The 17831-nt window shown below is 37.7% G+C and overlaps 1 protein-coding gene across 1 annotated transcript in view; it reads right to left on the reverse strand.

The window, feature by feature from the left end:
• The window catches only part of PRKN (parkin RBR E3 ubiquitin protein ligase), a 112877-nt gene extending 98744 nt beyond the window's left edge, over positions 1–14133 (reverse strand). Inside the window, exons 1-3 of the mRNA XM_015824396.2 lie at positions 13965–14133; positions 13391–13506; positions 6649–6798 (exon numbers count right to left, since the gene is read on the reverse strand). Coding sequence (XP_015679882.2) covers positions 6649–6798; positions 13391–13506; positions 13965–14133 — 435 coding nt within the window. The remainder of the gene's footprint in view (positions 1–6648; positions 6799–13390; positions 13507–13964) is intronic.
• Positions 14134–17831: the final 3698 nt, after the last annotated feature.

Genomic DNA, 17831 nt, shown 5'->3' on the forward strand with positions numbered 1-17831 from the left:
TCTTGGTACATTGGGAACTCAAATTATTTGTAAAAAAAAGAAAAGCATTTACATCAGCATTCCTCAGTCTGGTAGCTGTTAGGACTGACGTTTTTAAAATTTTCATCCCAAGGGGATCATCAAATTGGGTAATTGTGTCTAAGTGGCAAATAAATAATTAGATCCTTATATTCATTTCTGGACATCATCTTCTAATCTAGGTATAACTTTCCCATTCTGGTTAAAATATCTACTATATTTTGATACAGTTCAAAGGAACCAGTAAAATCCAATTGTGGGTTCCTTTTCAAACTGACAGGAAATAGCAATAGCACTTAGAGTTATATACCGCTCTATAGTGCTTTACAGCACTCTGAGCAGTTTAAAACATCACAATATTACCCACAACAATCTGATTCCTTATTTTACCAACCACGGAAAGCTGTGTCAACCTTGAGCCGGTGATGATCGAAGTTCTGCAGTTGGCAGAGTTAGCCTGCAATAATGCATTCTAACCATTGTGCCACCATGGCTCCAAAGCTGTATAGTTAAAATACATTCTTTGGAAAATTTAATTTAATTCTTGAAGATAATTATCTTATTAGATATTAATTATTCTAGAGAAAACCTGTTACGTTTCAACAAAGGAGTAATTTGCTTCGGAATTGAAACCAAGTGAGCTGGCAAGATAGAATCCCATTTCAATCTGGTTAGACTATCCACTCAGTAGAACAAAGATGAACAGATTTCCTGCCTTGTGCTTATGGTGTAATGCTAGCAAGTCAGCATTTAGCAATAATGGAGAATGTCTATCTCATTTTCATTTCTCCTGGGGTTAAAAATAAATAAATCCCAATATGATGTCCTAAAACAGCTGCTGTGAGCCAGCTATTAATCTCAGAAATGTTCTCAGTATTACCTTGTCTAGTGCTTTTGGTATTGTTTTAAAGCAGAATCTAAATTAAATATGAAAAGCAATTGGAGATTCTAATTATAAGATGGAAGAATGGCCACCTTTATACTTTTTTTGCTAACAGTTCTCTAAATGCTAGGGTTGATTTTCAACAGCAACAACAAAAATACATAATGATACACATCTCATTCCATTTTTCTTTCAAAGGTAGTATACAAGGTTCGTGATGCTTCATTTCATTTTTAAAACAATACCAGGAAATAAGATTAATCAAAAGAGAGTGTCTGGAACAAGATCTCTGTGAATAACACTAACTACAGTACAACACTACACTGTCTAGCATTAGGTTAAAAATTGAAATAATGCACTTTCTCCCTTTCTCTCTCTCTCTCTCTCTCTCTCTCTCTCTCTCTCTCTCTCTCTCTCTCTCTCTCTCTCTTTCACATTCACTAAACTGAAAAATAAAAAAACAGCTGAAAAGGAAACAGTAGCAAACTACTTCCATATTATTCCCAAGAAAAAGGCATGGTTGCATCCATATAATAATCAAGAACTGAACTTGACTTGAAAGCAACTTTAGTTTTTTATGAACATGCAAGACAATGCAGTGATGGGAAATACTTAATTATTTTGAAACTAACAAAGAAACATTACTGCTATCTGTTAAACTGTCAGTTATCAGCTGTGTCTCATCTCTATAGTCTATGAGATATATGGGAAAGATAGCAATTCATAGTAAAAAAAATCTCACAGGAAACAAACATTTGCATTGTTACTTACATATACTGAAAAGGAAATAAAATATATTATTTAGCAGTCTTTGTCATGAACTCTCTTCAGCTTGGTCAAACTGCTAGTCTATTATAGTGCCATATTAAGATCAGCTGAGTTCATGAGTGAAAAATCAAATAAAACTAAAGGGCTCCAATCAACCCAGACTGACTACAAACAACGGCATGACAAAGTAGCAACCATGATGTAATGGGATATTTGTAAGAAATACCATTTGCTTGCAAGCAAGAACTGGTGGGGCCATAAAGTAGAGAACATAATTGAAAATGAAGAAGCTAAGTGCTATGGGGCTTTAGAATTCAAGCAGACAAATACTTGCCACATAACACCCCAGACTTAATAACTGCCGATAAAAAAGAATGGATAGCAGTACCTGAAGATAGCAGAATAGAAGAAGAAAAAAACAGAGAAAATCACAAAATTCAAAACCTGAAAATAGAAGTAGAACAACTGTGGTGTTGTTCTGGTGATAATATCAACAGTAATAGGCACCTTGGGTGCAATCCCAAAATAATTGGAGCACCACTTGAATACCATCGGCATTGGCAAATTTACCATCAGTCAATTGCAAAAGGTGACTTTACTTGGAACAGCTTACATCCGGCAACACCACACCATCAAACAATAATATCTGCCTACTCCAAATCCATGGGAAAGACTCAATAGGTGGATAAAAATGCCATATACAGTATTACCAACCGTAATACTAATAAAAACAGAGTCACCATGCAGGAAAGTCTGTGTTTAAAAAAAACTTCTCAGAATCAAAGTAATCATAGCAGTCTTAGATAGCTATATAGGATCCAGGGACATACAAATGAAAAAGGAACCCTGGATGATGGGGGAATGGTTCTTACTTCTGTCATTTTAAAATGGCAAATAGCCAACTCATTAACATTGCAGCTTAGATATTGGGTAGTCAGTTCCACAAATAATTGGGATGGATATTGTTGCAAATTGCTTGGATTCAGCAAATAAATAGAGTTAAAACAAGACTGAAAAATGGATGAAGAGCTTCAACCGCCTCTCTGGGCACTGCTGCTAGAAATAATGCAGAATAATGTATCTGACACTTGATACATGCAATCTAAATATGTTTGGATTTTGTTTTATAGTATAGTCGGTGTTGAGGGGATTCCCGAAGGAATTAAGAATCTTATTTAACTATTTACTTAATTTGCTTTATTTCGAATACCCAAATAAAAATTAGTACTGGGAATAGTGACAAAAGTGTGAAATGTATCAGTACTTGACAAACATCCATTAGAGTAGTCACACAGCATGCTGTTTCTTGGCACTAGTCCCAAGCTTATCAGAATCCAAGGGACTTCAACTTTGAATAATAAATATATAAGCAATATGTAGCCACTTTCAAGACAAGACAAAAAAAGGCTTTATTTATCGAATCCTTATGTGCCTTGACTATCTAGTTTTTTTTTTCCTAGTAGTCATGCTAGTTGGTACCAAGCGATAACAGAGGCATATTTTCTTGCTGGTTAAACATGTCAGTCTTTTCTGCCTAGTGACGAAAGCAAGAGAGTGGCCTTATGAATAGCAATGAAGATGGAACAACTGTGTGCAATGGACTTTGGGAAATCAAATTAATATTTTTATGCATAAAACAAAGTAAAAATGGATTCTATAACAGCAAAGTCAGATCCTTAACAGCTTAATGGAACATTCAGAATAGTAAAATATTCTTGCTCATACAAATCTGGGTCAAAATAAACATTGGAGAGGAGCACCAATCTTTATTCCTCTAAATATATATTTAGTGCTGCAGAAAAATCAAAGGGAGCATTATTTAAAGATGAAAGGGTTCCTTATAATATATTAAACTGTGGAAACATCTTTATCTCCGAACAAGACTTCTACATATAATATTTTGATTTGTCTTGAATATGCAGTAGTCACTTTAGTAGCAGTGATTTTTTTACATACAGAAGTTATACACAGAATTGCTTCTGTTTTAACATAAACATTACATAAGCAACCATTGCTACAGGAGAAAACAAGTAGAATGATGTCCCACCCCCAGGAAGCATACTTTCTCTGTTGTAGCATCTGTCCTTCAAAACAGTGATGTCCAACCTTTTGGGCACCAGGGACCAGTGCTATGGAGAAAGGTTTTTCCGCAGACCAGAAAGGGTATGGCTTTCAATACTGCTGGCATCCGGAGGATGGAGCTTTGCTTGTTTGTGTGGCCCGCTTGCTGGCATGCTGCGGACTGGTGCTGGTCCATGGACCGGGGTTGGGGACCCTGCTTTAAAATGATGTCCCACTAGAGATTTGTACAGCCACAACCCTGTTAAAAATCTGGACATTCTCCTAAGCCTTGGGATAGCATTGTGGAAGGATAGCTGATATTGCTATGTCTGCTGAGTGGCTGAAGGTGTCCTGTTATTCTGGTTGGCCACAACCTTTGTGATTTGTATCTCTACACATTTTTCTTTTTTATTTGCAGGCTGTCCAGAGTTGCTACAGAATTGTGTGGCCTTTAAATGTGGATTAAATGAGTAAAGTAAGTAAATACATCCAGTTTTTTGAGATATCTATTATTATGGCCTTTTATGTTTGCTATTTTTATATTCTTGCTTTTTATCTATTGTTGTGCATCGTCCAGAGTCACCTGGAGTGAGATGGGTGGCTATATAAATTTGATAACTACAGTAAATGAGTTTTACATGTATACACAAGAATATTTTCTCATACAAACCATCTATAATGTTATGTTATAATTACAGCTTGTCTCAGCTTTGGGGAACACTATTTCACATGCTCTACTGCTGTGTCAATCCCACCTAACTTCTAGAAGATTATTGCAATTTATTAGTATAACCAATAATTATTTTTCACATTAACAGTACTAACAGATGCAGAAGTCTGTTATGGTAACAAAAGGATACATAATTTCCTTTCATCCTTTTTTTTGATGAAAGGGATGAAATATCCTAAATATTAAATATTAAACCAGTCATTTAATCTGCCACCAGGGAAATTGATCCAATATATGTAGTTTGGCCTTTGACAAGAAAAATATTGCAGCATAATTGTTATATATTTTGGTAATGCATATTATTCCAAATATATTAATATTTATTTCTTTCAGTTTCAGAAAGAGGATAGAAATGAAGAACTGATAAGAACTGATGCTCATACAAAAGCTGTTTATATTGCTAGCAGCTAAAAAACTGAATTAAAGGGAGAAAGCTCTCAGGACTTCTAGGAAATGATCTGGGTGAGATACAATCCATGCCTTTCAAACTGTTTTAGGAACATATTCCTAATCATTTACCATATAAAACTGATTTGTTAAGGCACCAGGCGAGAAAGCAAGAGACCGTGAGTTCAAATCCCATCTCAGCCATGAAAGTCAGCTTGGTGTCTCCAGGCCAGTCACTCTCTCTCTTAGCCCAAACCACCTCACAAAACTGTTGTTGTGGGGAAAATAGGAGAAGGAAGGAGTAATAATAATAATAATAGTAAAGTTGGAAGGGACCTTGAAGGTCATCTAGTCCAACCCCCTGCTCAGACAGGAAACCCTATACCATTTCGGACAAATGGCTGTCCAGTCTCTTCTTAAAAACTTCCAGTGTTGGAGCATTCACCGCTTCTGGAGGCAGGTTGTTCCACTGGTTAATTGTTCTCACTGTCAGGAAGTTTTTCCTTAGTTCTAGATTGCTTCTCTCCTTGATTAGTTTCCACCCGTTGCTTCTTGTCCTGCCTCCAGGCGCTTTGGAAAATAGCTTGACTCCCTCTTCTTTATGGCAACCCCTGAGATATTGGAACACTGCTATCATGTCCCCCCTCGTCCTTCTCTTCATCAAACTAGACATACCCAACTCCAGCAGCCGTTCCCTATATGCTCTAGCCTCCAGTCCCCTAATCATCTTTGTTGCTCTTCTCTGTACTCTTTCTAAAGTTTCAACATCTTTTTTACATCGCAGTGACCAAAACTGGAAAAAAATAATAAAGGTGAGATAGATAGAAAAAAAGGAAGGAAGGAAGGAAAGAGGGAGGTAGGGAGGAAAGAAGGAAGGAAGGAAGGAAGGAAGGAAGGAAGGAAGGAAGGAAGGAAGGAAGGAAGGAAGGAAGGAAAGGATGTTTGGTGTTGTGTTGATTTTCCTTGGAAGAATAAGTTTTGATGTTGCATTTTATTCGATCTTACAAAATTCTTCCTTTCAACACTTCTGAAGTGTACTTTGCCTGTATTTTTGAAGAACTGTGCTGTTATATTTTTCTAAATGCATTATGAGCACTATGGCTTTAATGAAACATCATTTTCAAGGCCCAGAGGCAGATTTAAAAATGCCACCTGTGTATCCTAAATTTTCTTAATTCTTTCCATGAAGGATATTGTTATCTGACAACACTGTTAGTGACAGAACAAAAATAAGCAGATTCAATCCCTTTGTGTGGCCATTTCATTCCAGTTCCTTTTTGACCCTGGTTACTTAAAAAGAGTGTTCATTCAGCACAGTCGTTTAACCTGCATTAATCTTCATTGATTTACTCAAAACATACAAACCATTTTACTTACGTGACACTTTTTCTATCCCTGCCTCTGCCCTCCCTCCCTTTGAACCTATTTAAAGAGAGTGCTGCTAACAAAATAACAAATCTTTGGCTTTGGATCCTTTAACTTAACATTTTGCTGACTGCTAGGAGTTTTAAAAAGTGTCAATGCTCTTGCCTTGTCATTTGCACAATCCAACTCTTCACTGCAACCACTTAGATCAGCAATTTTGCAAGCCAATTCAAGCCAAGCATTCTGGGACAGGTATATTCTCCATGACAAAGTGGTCATTTCTGCACTGCAATCTTAAATTAAATTTGTTTATTGGGATCTATAGGATTCTCCTCTGTTAAGATTCAGAGTCAGCAATAAGAACGTCAGAGTTTCCCCCCCACACCAAATTTCAACTGATTCATGCAGAATTATTTGGAAGATGCATTTTTCTTACCCCACAACCCAGTCCATTTCTTGGCTCACACACTATTTTCCTCATTTCTGATTCAGGAAGCAGGCCAGCTCCACATCCTGGAGTGGGACACAAAACACCACCCATCTGCAGAACGTATTCTTCTGCGCCATAGCATTGATAGCGATTGTACTGAAAGGAAAAAAAAACCCAGATTCTAATGAATAAACCTTAGAAATGTAACATCTTTCACTAATGAATTCAATTAATCTGGACAATACAGAAAATATTATTTCATAGTAAGGTGCCAGGAGTTTTCCAGAACAGAATAAAGAGTTGGAAGGGACCTTGGAGGTCTTCTACTCCAATCTCCTGCTCAAGCAGGAGACTCTATACCATTCTAGACAAGAGGCTATCCAGTCTCTTCTTAAAAGCCTCCAGTGATGGAGCACCCACACTTTCTGAAGGCAAGCTGTTCCACTGGTTAATTTTTCTCGCTGTTAAGGAAATTTCTCTCCATAGTTGTTTCTTATTTTGCCTTATAGTGCTTTGGAAAATAGATTGACCCCCCTCTTCTTTGTGGCAGCCCCTTAGATATTGGAACACTGCTATCATGTCACCCTTAGTCCTTCTTTTCATTAGACTAGACTTACCCAATTCCAGCAACCGTTCTTCATATGTTTAAGCCTCCAGCACCCTAACCATCTGTTGCTCTTTTCTGCACTCTTTCCAGATTCTCAACATCTTTTTTATAACATGGTGACCAAAACCGGATGCAGTATTCTAAGTGTGGTCTTACTAAGGCTTTAAAAAGCAGTACTAATACTTCATGTGATCTTGATTCAATCCCTCTTTTAATGCAGCCAAGGATTGAATTGGCTTTTTTGGCTCCTGCTGCACACTGCTGGCTCATATTTAAGTGATTGTTCACTAGGACTCCAAGATCCCTCTCTCAATTACTGCGATTGAGCCAGGTTTCACCTAATCTGTACCTATACATTTGGTTTTTCTTGCCTAAGTGTAAATCCTTACTTTTCTCTACATTTGCTGAAGAAGCTTCTTGGATGAAAAGTGAAATTCTTCAAAGAAACACAAGAAAGTCCAGTTGCCTCGTGAAAAAGCACCTTTGGGATTTTCTCTACTGTACATTGAAATTTATTTTGTTAGATAGGGCCCAGTGTTCAAGTCTATATTCTGGGGTGTTGGTTATTCCTGCCAGTTTAGAGTCGTCTGCAAATTTAATGAGTTCCCCTTCTATTCCCTTATCTAAATCATTTATGAAGAGTACTGGGCCTAAAACAGAACCTTTGGGTATCCCACTGCTTACTTCCCTCCATGTAGATATAGTTCCATTGGAATTGACATATTCTCCTTGTCTTTTCCCCCCCACCAGTTCTAGCAAACAACAGTTAATCTCTATTTGTAAAAAGTCTATAATGTTCTCTCTATCCACTGGAACCGTCTAGGTTTGGAGAATATGACAAATACAAAAAAAGAATAATTGGAAAACAAACTACAGATGCGAAATTTAAATATTGCACATTCTGAAGCTTTCATCCAGGCACAATATCCTGAATCAAAAATAAGAATAATACATTAATAGTTATATATCAGTTAGACAAATTATCACTTACTTTCAGTATAGAAAAAGATCTCATTAGCAATTATGTGTTGTGATGCACTGATCTGTATCAATGGAAGTAGTACCACACCCAGGGGAATAAAGAATTCTATACATTTGGGTTGTACAGCCTAATATCTTTCTCATTTATTAAAGTATTGGTCTTGGTTGCCACAGCCTTTTAATGATTGACCATAAATCATAAATCTAAAGTTAATTAGGGCTTGCTTTTTGGGATTATCTTATCCTGGTAAGAGTTGCTATATGCATTTGAAAAAACAAATAAACAAACAACTAAATAAATTTGATTCACTGGATTCAATTTGGGAAACAAAATCTGTTTTCACCTTGAAGATTATGTTTATATAGGAACCATACCAAACCATTACACTATACTTTTCCAAAGACAAAACAAGGAGTAGATGAATTCAAGAAACAAAATTATGTTACGTACATTCACCTAATTCATTATTCAGTTACCAAGTTGTCTTTTGTATTTTAGATCAGTATTTTCAAATGTATCTTTTAATTTCATCTCTGTCTCCATTCACTTCATATAATTCAGTCAATACAAGTCCTACATTTTAACAAAAAGCCATTCAGTTGCAAAATATGCTACTGGTGTACCTATAGAACAGGGCTTTTCAACCAGTGGTACGGATATCACCTGTGGTACATTGGCACCTGGCAGGTGGTACACGAACATCCTAGAAAAGTGGTAGTGGGGGAGGGGAATGAGCTGAACCGGTGGCAGCACCGCACAAGCCTGAGCGAGAGATGGCTGGAGCTGCAGGGCTCAGCGGAAGCGCCATGATCAGCACCAGGCTCCAGCTGGAGCTTGGCGCTGATCCTGGTGCTTCTGCTGAGCCCAGAAGAAGCGTCGATCAGCTGGAATGTTGCAGGATCTCCAGGGTCTTGTGATTTACATTCAGATGCTTGGCAACTGATTCATATTTATGACGATCACAGTGTCCCAGGGTCATGTGAAGTGACCAAAACTGGGTGCAAACACCCAGCAGGGGGGAATAAAAACCAAACACCCCCCCACCCCACACCCGCTGCCAATCCCCAAAAGAAATGCTCACAACAATGAAAACCTCGGACAGAAGGAAGAGTGCCACCGGGTGGGCAGGCAGGTGTCTTGCTCGGCTGTGGCTTGGGGGGCACTTTTTTCAGTGCCATTGTAACTTCGAACAGTCACTAAGCGAACTAAGTTGAGGACTACCTGTACTTTTATCACTTTTTTCCTTTTTGGGGGGGGGTCATCAAGTTTTTGACACCTTGCTAGGCGACTGGTGGTACTCGGATATTGCCATCTCCTAAAAGTGGTACAATGGGTGAAAAGGTTGAAAAGCCCTGGTATAGAACACATGATTTTAATCAGATTCCTTGCACTGAAATAACCTACCCAGACATTATTTCTGGAAAACTCTAGATTGTAAAAAATCTATCCTGAAGGAACTTAAAATGTTTCTTTAAGAAATGAACCCTGTTTCTTCTTCAAGCTCAATTGACTCGATATATATCTACATAGTACTACATAGTACTGTGTGGACCTGCCAGAGGGGTTTTGTTTTGTTTTGTTTCTTCAAAGGATGTGCTGGGGCAACACTTGTCTGCCTGGAATCTCTACTAAATTCAGTTCTGTGAGAAAAATATAACTAACATGGGATTTAGAAAGAGTACAGAGAAGAGCAACAAAGATGATTAGGGGACTGGAGGCTAAAACATATAAGGAACGGTTGCTGGAATTGGGTATGTCTAGTTTAACAAAGAGAAGGACGAGGGGGGACATGATAGCAGTGTTCCAATATCTCAGGGGCTGCCACAAAGAAGAGGGAGTCAAGCTATTTTCCAAAGTGCCTGAAGGCAGGACAAGNTATTATTATTATTATTATTATTATTATTATTATTATTATTATTATTATTATTATTATTATTATTTACCTGCAACATAAGAAATGATCAACTCAAACCAAAGACTTGTAAAAATTCAGGGAGGGTTCTTTTCCAATCCTATATAATCCTTCTTCTTTGTGGCAGATAATGACAACTTCCCTGGATGAAATGTGAGATCCTAATAGTGGAATTAAGCTATTCTACGGGCCCTACTCACGGTCACTCATCCCTAGTTACTTCCCAGTTGGATTATTGTAACACGCTCTACATGGGGATGTCCTTGAAGTGTATCTGGAAACTTCAGCTGCTGCCAAGATGTAGCAGTGTGAACAGTTATTGTATTTCTGGTAGAAGCAATGGAACACATCTCTGCTGCGTGAACTACATTGGTTACTAGTTTCTTTCCAGGTCAGATTCAAGGTGCTGGTGTTGATTTTTAAAACCTTATATGGCATGGGAACAGGTTATCTGAGGGATTGTCAGATAGCTTCTTGTCCCACCAGATCCAACAGAATGTGCATATTACAGGTTCTATTTTCTAGGGAATTAAATCCGGCAACCCCTAAGTTTGTAGGCCTTTTCAGTATGACCCCCACAAGTTGTGGAATTATCTCCCCCAAAAGGTGAGGATGCCCTCATCTCTTCCAAGCCACCAAAGGTCCCGCAAGGTCTGGTTATGCCAGGAAATCTGGGGATTCCAGGAGAAAGTGAACTAGTGAGATGGCTCCATTATTATTAACATCGCTTCATCTATTATTCTTTATTTTAACTTTATTCTTAAAGTTTTTAATTTTTTTTAAATAATGTAAATTATCATTACATTATTTATTGTTTTAGTTTTGAGCAGTATAGTGGCCTAGAACTGAAGATGCTCGCTTCACACTCAGGAGCTTGGGAGTTCAATCTTAGACAGCAACATATGTTTCTCTATCAGGTCGCAAAGAGAAAATATCTGCTGAGAACTCCATGTAGGCATCAGGAAGGGCATCTGGCCAGCAAACACACAGCTCCGTTCAGTTGCCCCGACTCTACCCTGATTATAAGGGATTGCAGGGTCGTAAAAAGAAAAAAAATGTTTTAGTTTTGTTGCATGTCACTGAGAGCCACTTGTTTCTAAGAGGGGCAGCTATACAGATTATATAAATAAATAATGCATGGGGGTAGCTTTTGTTCATTGTCTGCTGTACAGTCTCTAAATAAAGGCACCCCCACCCTGACAAACAAATTTCCAAACCCTCAAGTTATGATCTGCTGGAAGCACAGAAAATAACATTTGGAAAGGAAATAGGAATCATCAGTTTCAGCTCCCTACCCAATGTATGAATCCATAATAGGATTAATAATCACACAGAAAATAAGATATGGATATATAGTACTTGCTAATATGCTGTCATACTTCTCCCTATATTTCATAAATTCTTATTTATTAATGGCTCAGTTAATAATGAGAAATCGCTTATCTGAAGAAAAGAATTAGCACACATGAAGAATAAATCACAGTTTTGGTGCTGTAAAGTTGCACTAAATTCCACAACTGGCAAAATTTCCCTGTTTTAATGTTAGAAATACAGGTAGTCCTCTACTTATGATCACAATTAAACTCCAAATTTCCATTGCTAAGCAAGACAGTTGTTAAGTGGCATTTGCCCCATTTTACAACCTTTCTTGCTGTAGTTGTTAAGTGAATCACTGCAGTTGATTAATAAGTTAATAAATGGTTATTAAGTGAATCTTGCTTCCCCATTGACTTTGCTTGTCAGAAGGTCACAAAAGGGGATCATTATGACATTGCAACCGTCATAAATACATGCCAGTTGCCAAACACTGGAATTTTGATCACACGAGCCTTGGAATGCTGTGACAGTTGTAACAGTCATAAGGGCATTGTAACTTTGAATGGTCACTAAACAAATGGTTATAAGTTGAGGACTACCTGTATTTTTCTTTAGCTACTATTTTTCTAAAAAGTAAAATATTAGGTGAATGTTGGCTGCGCCCTGGATGAATCAAGCTGGAATAGCTAGAGACATAAGCCCTGACCCTAACTCCCTCATCTTTAGGACTGTTCTCTAAAACAGTGTATTCCTCAATCCACACAAGTGGAGGAAATTAGGGCTATCAAAAATTTATTTCAAAATCGTTTATAAGACAATTTTACTAACAAGGCACATGAGCAACTGTTCTACAATGTTTTAATTTATATGGCCTATAGTTAAATAGTTAAAGTTCTTCTACACAAAGCTTTGGGAATAGAAACTGTCTTTGTTAATCATGAAAAGGACTTAAAAATTCATTAAGTCAACTAAAGAAAAAGAACAGGATTGATACTTGTGAAATGCCATACCTGGCAAATAAAGGGTATATAGTCCTAAATTATTTCAAAATATTTTGAAACTGAGTTAATTGCATGCCAATTATTGCAATGTTCTCTTTCAGGTCCTTCTAAATAACCAAGAGGTGTATTAGCATCAAAAAAAATTGTTCCAGGAATTTTCCTATTAATATCAATATTTTTGTTACAATTCTTAATAGATGCATTTTTCAAAAATATTCCCCTAGCATAATAAGTTTGATATGCCCAATACTCCTCATTTCCCATTTTTGTATAGCTGTTTAAAGATGGAAATGCATGGCAAAATTTTTAAAAGTGTGGATTTTGACATACAGCTGCATTCCAAATTGTCTGAGGTCAGGAAATTGCAAATTAAATAATAGAAATGCAAATCATACTAAGTGAGTCCATCAACTCCTAGTCCGTTCGGCTTCATATTCAAAAAAGTAAAAAGTAGGTATGTTATACAAAAGAATAATTAAATCAGTGTTTATTGTGTCCCGAACTGAAACTCTGTAACGAGATGATACGTAGTATTTAAAGATCTTAACCAAATGAATAAAAAGAAAGGATGAAACACCATACATCTATTTATAATTCAGGCAGTCTCTATCATCTTATTTGTCCACCTGTAAATTTATTGCCTGTTTTCTACAGGGATCCTGAGTTGAAAAGCTGTGGCAGGTCGGTGCATATATATTAATTAATAAAGTAGCAAGATAGATACCCAGAATAATGATAAATCAATTGAAAGAAAGGGAGTGAGAGATAAGTCACATATGGGAGTTCTGCTCCCCCAATATTAGAGCCCTGGGAAAGACATGAGATACCATGCTTCCCTGGAGAGAGAAGAAGCTGTCTCATTAGTGTCTATCGTTCAGGGCAGCATGATACCATCTTTCAGAGTCAGTATCTTTCAGAGGTTCACTCACCTGCTCCTCTCCAAGAATTCTGAAATGATGCAGCTCTTTAATCAAGGAGTCTGGACAGCCTGCTGCAATAAAAAAGTGCAGATTAGAACTGATTCTGACTTGCTCAGAATGATATACTGCAAGAAGATACATAGTTACAGCATCAGCGATGGATAACCTGCTTAAACAGCATCATAAAGTACTGTGAACCTAGAAGGGATATATTCCATACTGCATTTTAGAACAGTCTAAGAATGCTACCCATGTGAGGTGCTGAGAAATGAGGAAATTAGCAGAAGAGGATTTTCTACACAGCCAGTCTCAGCAGTTTTGTGTTCTTGGGTCAAATACGCCCACACACAGTATATTATACTTTTTACCATATACTCTTTCATCTCTTTCGCTTTCTCTCTCTCTTTCTCCCTCTATCCATCCATCCATCCACCAGCCAACCAAACAACTAACTAACCAGCCAACCAACCAACCACCCAGTGGACCACATAGCAGACATACAGTTACATAGGAACCACCAAAGGATAAGATGGATAAGACAAGTCCTGAAGAGCCATATCAATGGGAAGAACAAGATCCATACCATCAACATGAATACTCTGCCAAGTCATCATACTGTATATCCTGAAGATATAATGAGCTGGCCAAAGCAAGACATGGAAGGTGACGATGTGAAGACTCAGAAGCTCCTCACAATGTACAGAGGTTTCTACCCCATACCGAGACTGTACAACAGCCAGAAAGAGTCTCATGGATGCCAAAGCCACTGTCCTGCATGAAACCCAGAACATCCAGGAGTAAGATGGTACCCAAAGATGAGCTGATGAGGGAATGTCTGAGGCAACAGAAGATGTGGGAGAAAGATCAAGCCGACAAAATGCCATGACAAGAAAAAGACTACAGATGTACCATCAACAAATACTGAGATGACAGACATTGGGAAATCCTACCAGTGGCTGGGGAGGGCTGAATTAAAAAACACACTAAGGCACAGATCATAGCAACCTAAGAATTGGCATTAAACCTCAGATCCATAGAAACAGAAGTCTACCACACCAGATAGGACCTGAGATGCAGACCACACAGATAGGCCTCAGAGACTATTCAACACATTGTGGCAGGATATAAGATGCAGACAGGAACAACATATACTGAATGGCACAGTAGCTGGCAATGGACAGCTGCACACTATATGGGCTAGGTCCTCCCAAGCCCAGATGGGAAAGTCTACTGAAGATCATGGAGAATAAGTGGGCTAAGAACCTGATCCAGACAGATCCAGATGCAGACAGACAGGCATGTACTGGCTGATCAACTAGACATTGTGGTAGTGAACAAGGATCAGAAGGCAGCAACAGTGATAGATGTAGCAGTGCCAAGTGACAGCAACATCAGGAAGAAGGACTATGAGAAGCCAGAAAAATACAAGGGCCAGAAGGAAGAACTAGAGAATACGTGGAAAGTAAAGTCCAAACTGGTCCCAGTGGTGGTAGAACTTGAGCTCTTTGTCCAGAAGAGTGCAGTGCTAGGAATAGCTAAGCACCTGTGCAGAACCCTCAAACTCCCAGGCCTCTGGTAGAAAAGAAATAAATATACATGCATCTTGCATATATGCATCAAGTATGCATGCAAGATTGATCCCATCTGAAGGGGTCTGCGTTTTGTATATGTAGTTTTCTTAATCATGGTTAGAACAAACATTGACAACTCAATCCCTGCCAGATATTTTGAACCAACTGTATTAATACCTGCCAGCATGACACAAGACAATGGGAACTACAATCCCAAACATGTGGAGTGTACATAAGAAGGCATCTGTGCATAGAAAATTGCTCCTTAAGACTGAGTTGGGTAGTGTGGGTGGAACATGTGATGGAAGTAAGGAAGAAGAGTTAGCCATGAACATTTTCTTTTTGCTATATAGATACACAAGTTGTACAGATAATGAATGAGAATAGCCGGATTAGAATCTGTGGAAACAGATGATTAAAATATAACAGAATCTTCTAGGGTTTATATACAGAAACCAATATTCCACCCAAATAATATTTTCCCGTTTCCCATATTTATTTATTAGCATATACATTATATAAAATGAAATACAAAGCAATAAATATGAAGAACCATAATGAGAGTAAAAAATAAGTGTTACTTGACTTATATGGAAAGGCACTGAAACCTTCCAGATTTTCCCTAGACAATTAGTTACATTACATTACCATGAAAGTTCAAGATTCTAAAAACGCACATAAATCAAAATTGGTTAAAATGTTAATTTTAACTGAGATTTATATGAACACTAGAAATAAGCTCATTTATAGAAAAATGTTGCTAGGACTTGCATAAAGATCCCAGAATAAAGATTTATAATAGAATCAGCCAAATCTATTGCACTGATGTCATAATACACTCATAAATACTGATTCATCCTTCCACTCTTTTTCAAATCTAAAACTGTTGAAAATAATTAAAATGTTGATGTGAAGGTAAGACTTTTATCCTTCTCGTGTCTAAGCTAGTGTTTAAGAACTGTATCTGTATGACCCCATAATCACTCTTGAGGTGATTATGGGGTCATACACTAATGCCAAAGGATTTAGTGACTTCATTGCACTAAAATTCACTGCTTTTAGATAACCTTTTCTCCTTCATATAGTTATTCTCATTAGGAAAAATAAAAAAAGAATTTGGACTGAAGGTTAATCATAGTTGCCTTATTGATAATAGAGAGCAGAAAACAACATGACTGAAATATATCTGTAAGCAGGCAATGAAAGATTAGGCAGGACAAAGGAAGAGGTATGACAAAACCTCTGGGTGACCGACCCAGATGGGATCCTACCTTATATCTCTTCCTTTGTCCTGTCTAATCTCTCATTGCCTGTTTATGGATATATTTCAGTCAGCCAGACTAGAGAGAAGTTCCCTGAAGATGGGCTCCAGCAGGAGTCCAAAACCTCAGAAGGTTAAACCCAGATTGGATCCTACAACATTATGCTAGGATACGTATATTTGCTTTCATTTGGAAGAAGTATGAGGATTTGTAATTTTTAAGAAGCAATAAATAAATTATTGTCCTGGCCAGAAACTATTTAAAAATAGTAGGAACGATATTTTTTAGTGAGCAAGAAATAGCAACATGCTAGCTTCGCCTTCTTCAATCTAGCCATCATTCAGATATTTGAACCCATTCCCAAAATTCTCAGTGGGTATGTTGTCTGGTTAACTCTGGAAATTTAAGCCCCTACAGGGGATGTTTAGATTGGAGAAGGCCTGTGCTAGCTTTTCAGTCCTTCTTTTCTAGACCCTTTGCTTAAACGTTTAGGATACATTAAGCATGACTCACTTTTTGGATCTTTAAGTTTTTATAAAACACATGAAGACTGTGAACAGAATAGAATAGAAAATACATTCTTCCCATGAATGCAAGTAGCAGCTTCTCCAACCAAAGATGGAGAAGGAATGGTTTTAATAAATTAACTCAACTTTTATTTTTATTTTATGCTGCTAATCTAAAGGGCCATTGCTGTTTAGTTGATTAAAAAAACAAATTCATGTGCCTGATTGACAAGTCAATATAGCAAACTTGCAAAATAAATGCTGTTGCTTTGTATTTTGGGGAGGGATCAATAGAAGAGAATATTTGTAGCTTAGGGTGGAACTGTGGAGTCCTTGGTGCTCTCTGAGCTCGGTTGTTTTCTTGCAGACATATCATTGCCCAAATAAGTAACATGTTCAGTGTCACATTGGAGAAGAAATATTAAAGAGCATAATATGGAATCGTCACTCTCTGCAGCTACACTACGCTGTGCAATCTGAGGTTGCAGAGTACCAAAGTCCCCTTTGTTTCATGCCACTTCACCTAAAAGCTTAAGGTGATGTATCTGATTTGTTCTCCTTATTTTATCCTCAAAAATCTTGAACTTCTGTTTTAGTACAACGCTCCCTACAGCACAATGTCTTTACGCATACAGGTAGTCCTTGACTTAGGACCACAATTGAACCCAAAATTTCTGTTGCTAAGTGAGACATTTGTTAAGTGAGTTTTGCCCTATTTTAGATCTTTCTTGCCACAGTTGTTAAGTGAATCAGAGCAGTTGATAAGTCAGTAACACTGTTATTAAGTAAATATGGCTTCCCCATTAACATTTCTTGTCAGAAGGTTGCAGAAGGTGATCACATGACCCCGGGATGCTGCAACTGTCATAAATATGAGTCAGTTGCCAAGTGTCTGACTGTGGGAGTGCTGCAAATGTCATAAGTGTGAAAAACAGCCAAAGGAATGAGTGACCATGAGCAAGGCCTCTATGTACAGGAAAGGGCACAATTGGGGCCCAAGATGAACCTGTGCAAGGGCACCCCTACTTTGGGGCTGCCACCTCTTGTTGGAACAGGAGTTCTATGTGCTTCCATTTTATTGATGAGCCTTCTAGTGCAGAAAGAAACTTAC

Source organism: Protobothrops mucrosquamatus, unplaced genomic scaffold (assembly GCF_001527695.2).
Source record: "Protobothrops mucrosquamatus isolate PMUCROS unplaced genomic scaffold, P.Mucros_1.0 scaffold2219, whole genome shotgun sequence".
In the NCBI taxonomy this organism is placed as follows: domain Eukaryota; kingdom Metazoa; phylum Chordata; class Lepidosauria; order Squamata; family Viperidae; genus Protobothrops; species Protobothrops mucrosquamatus.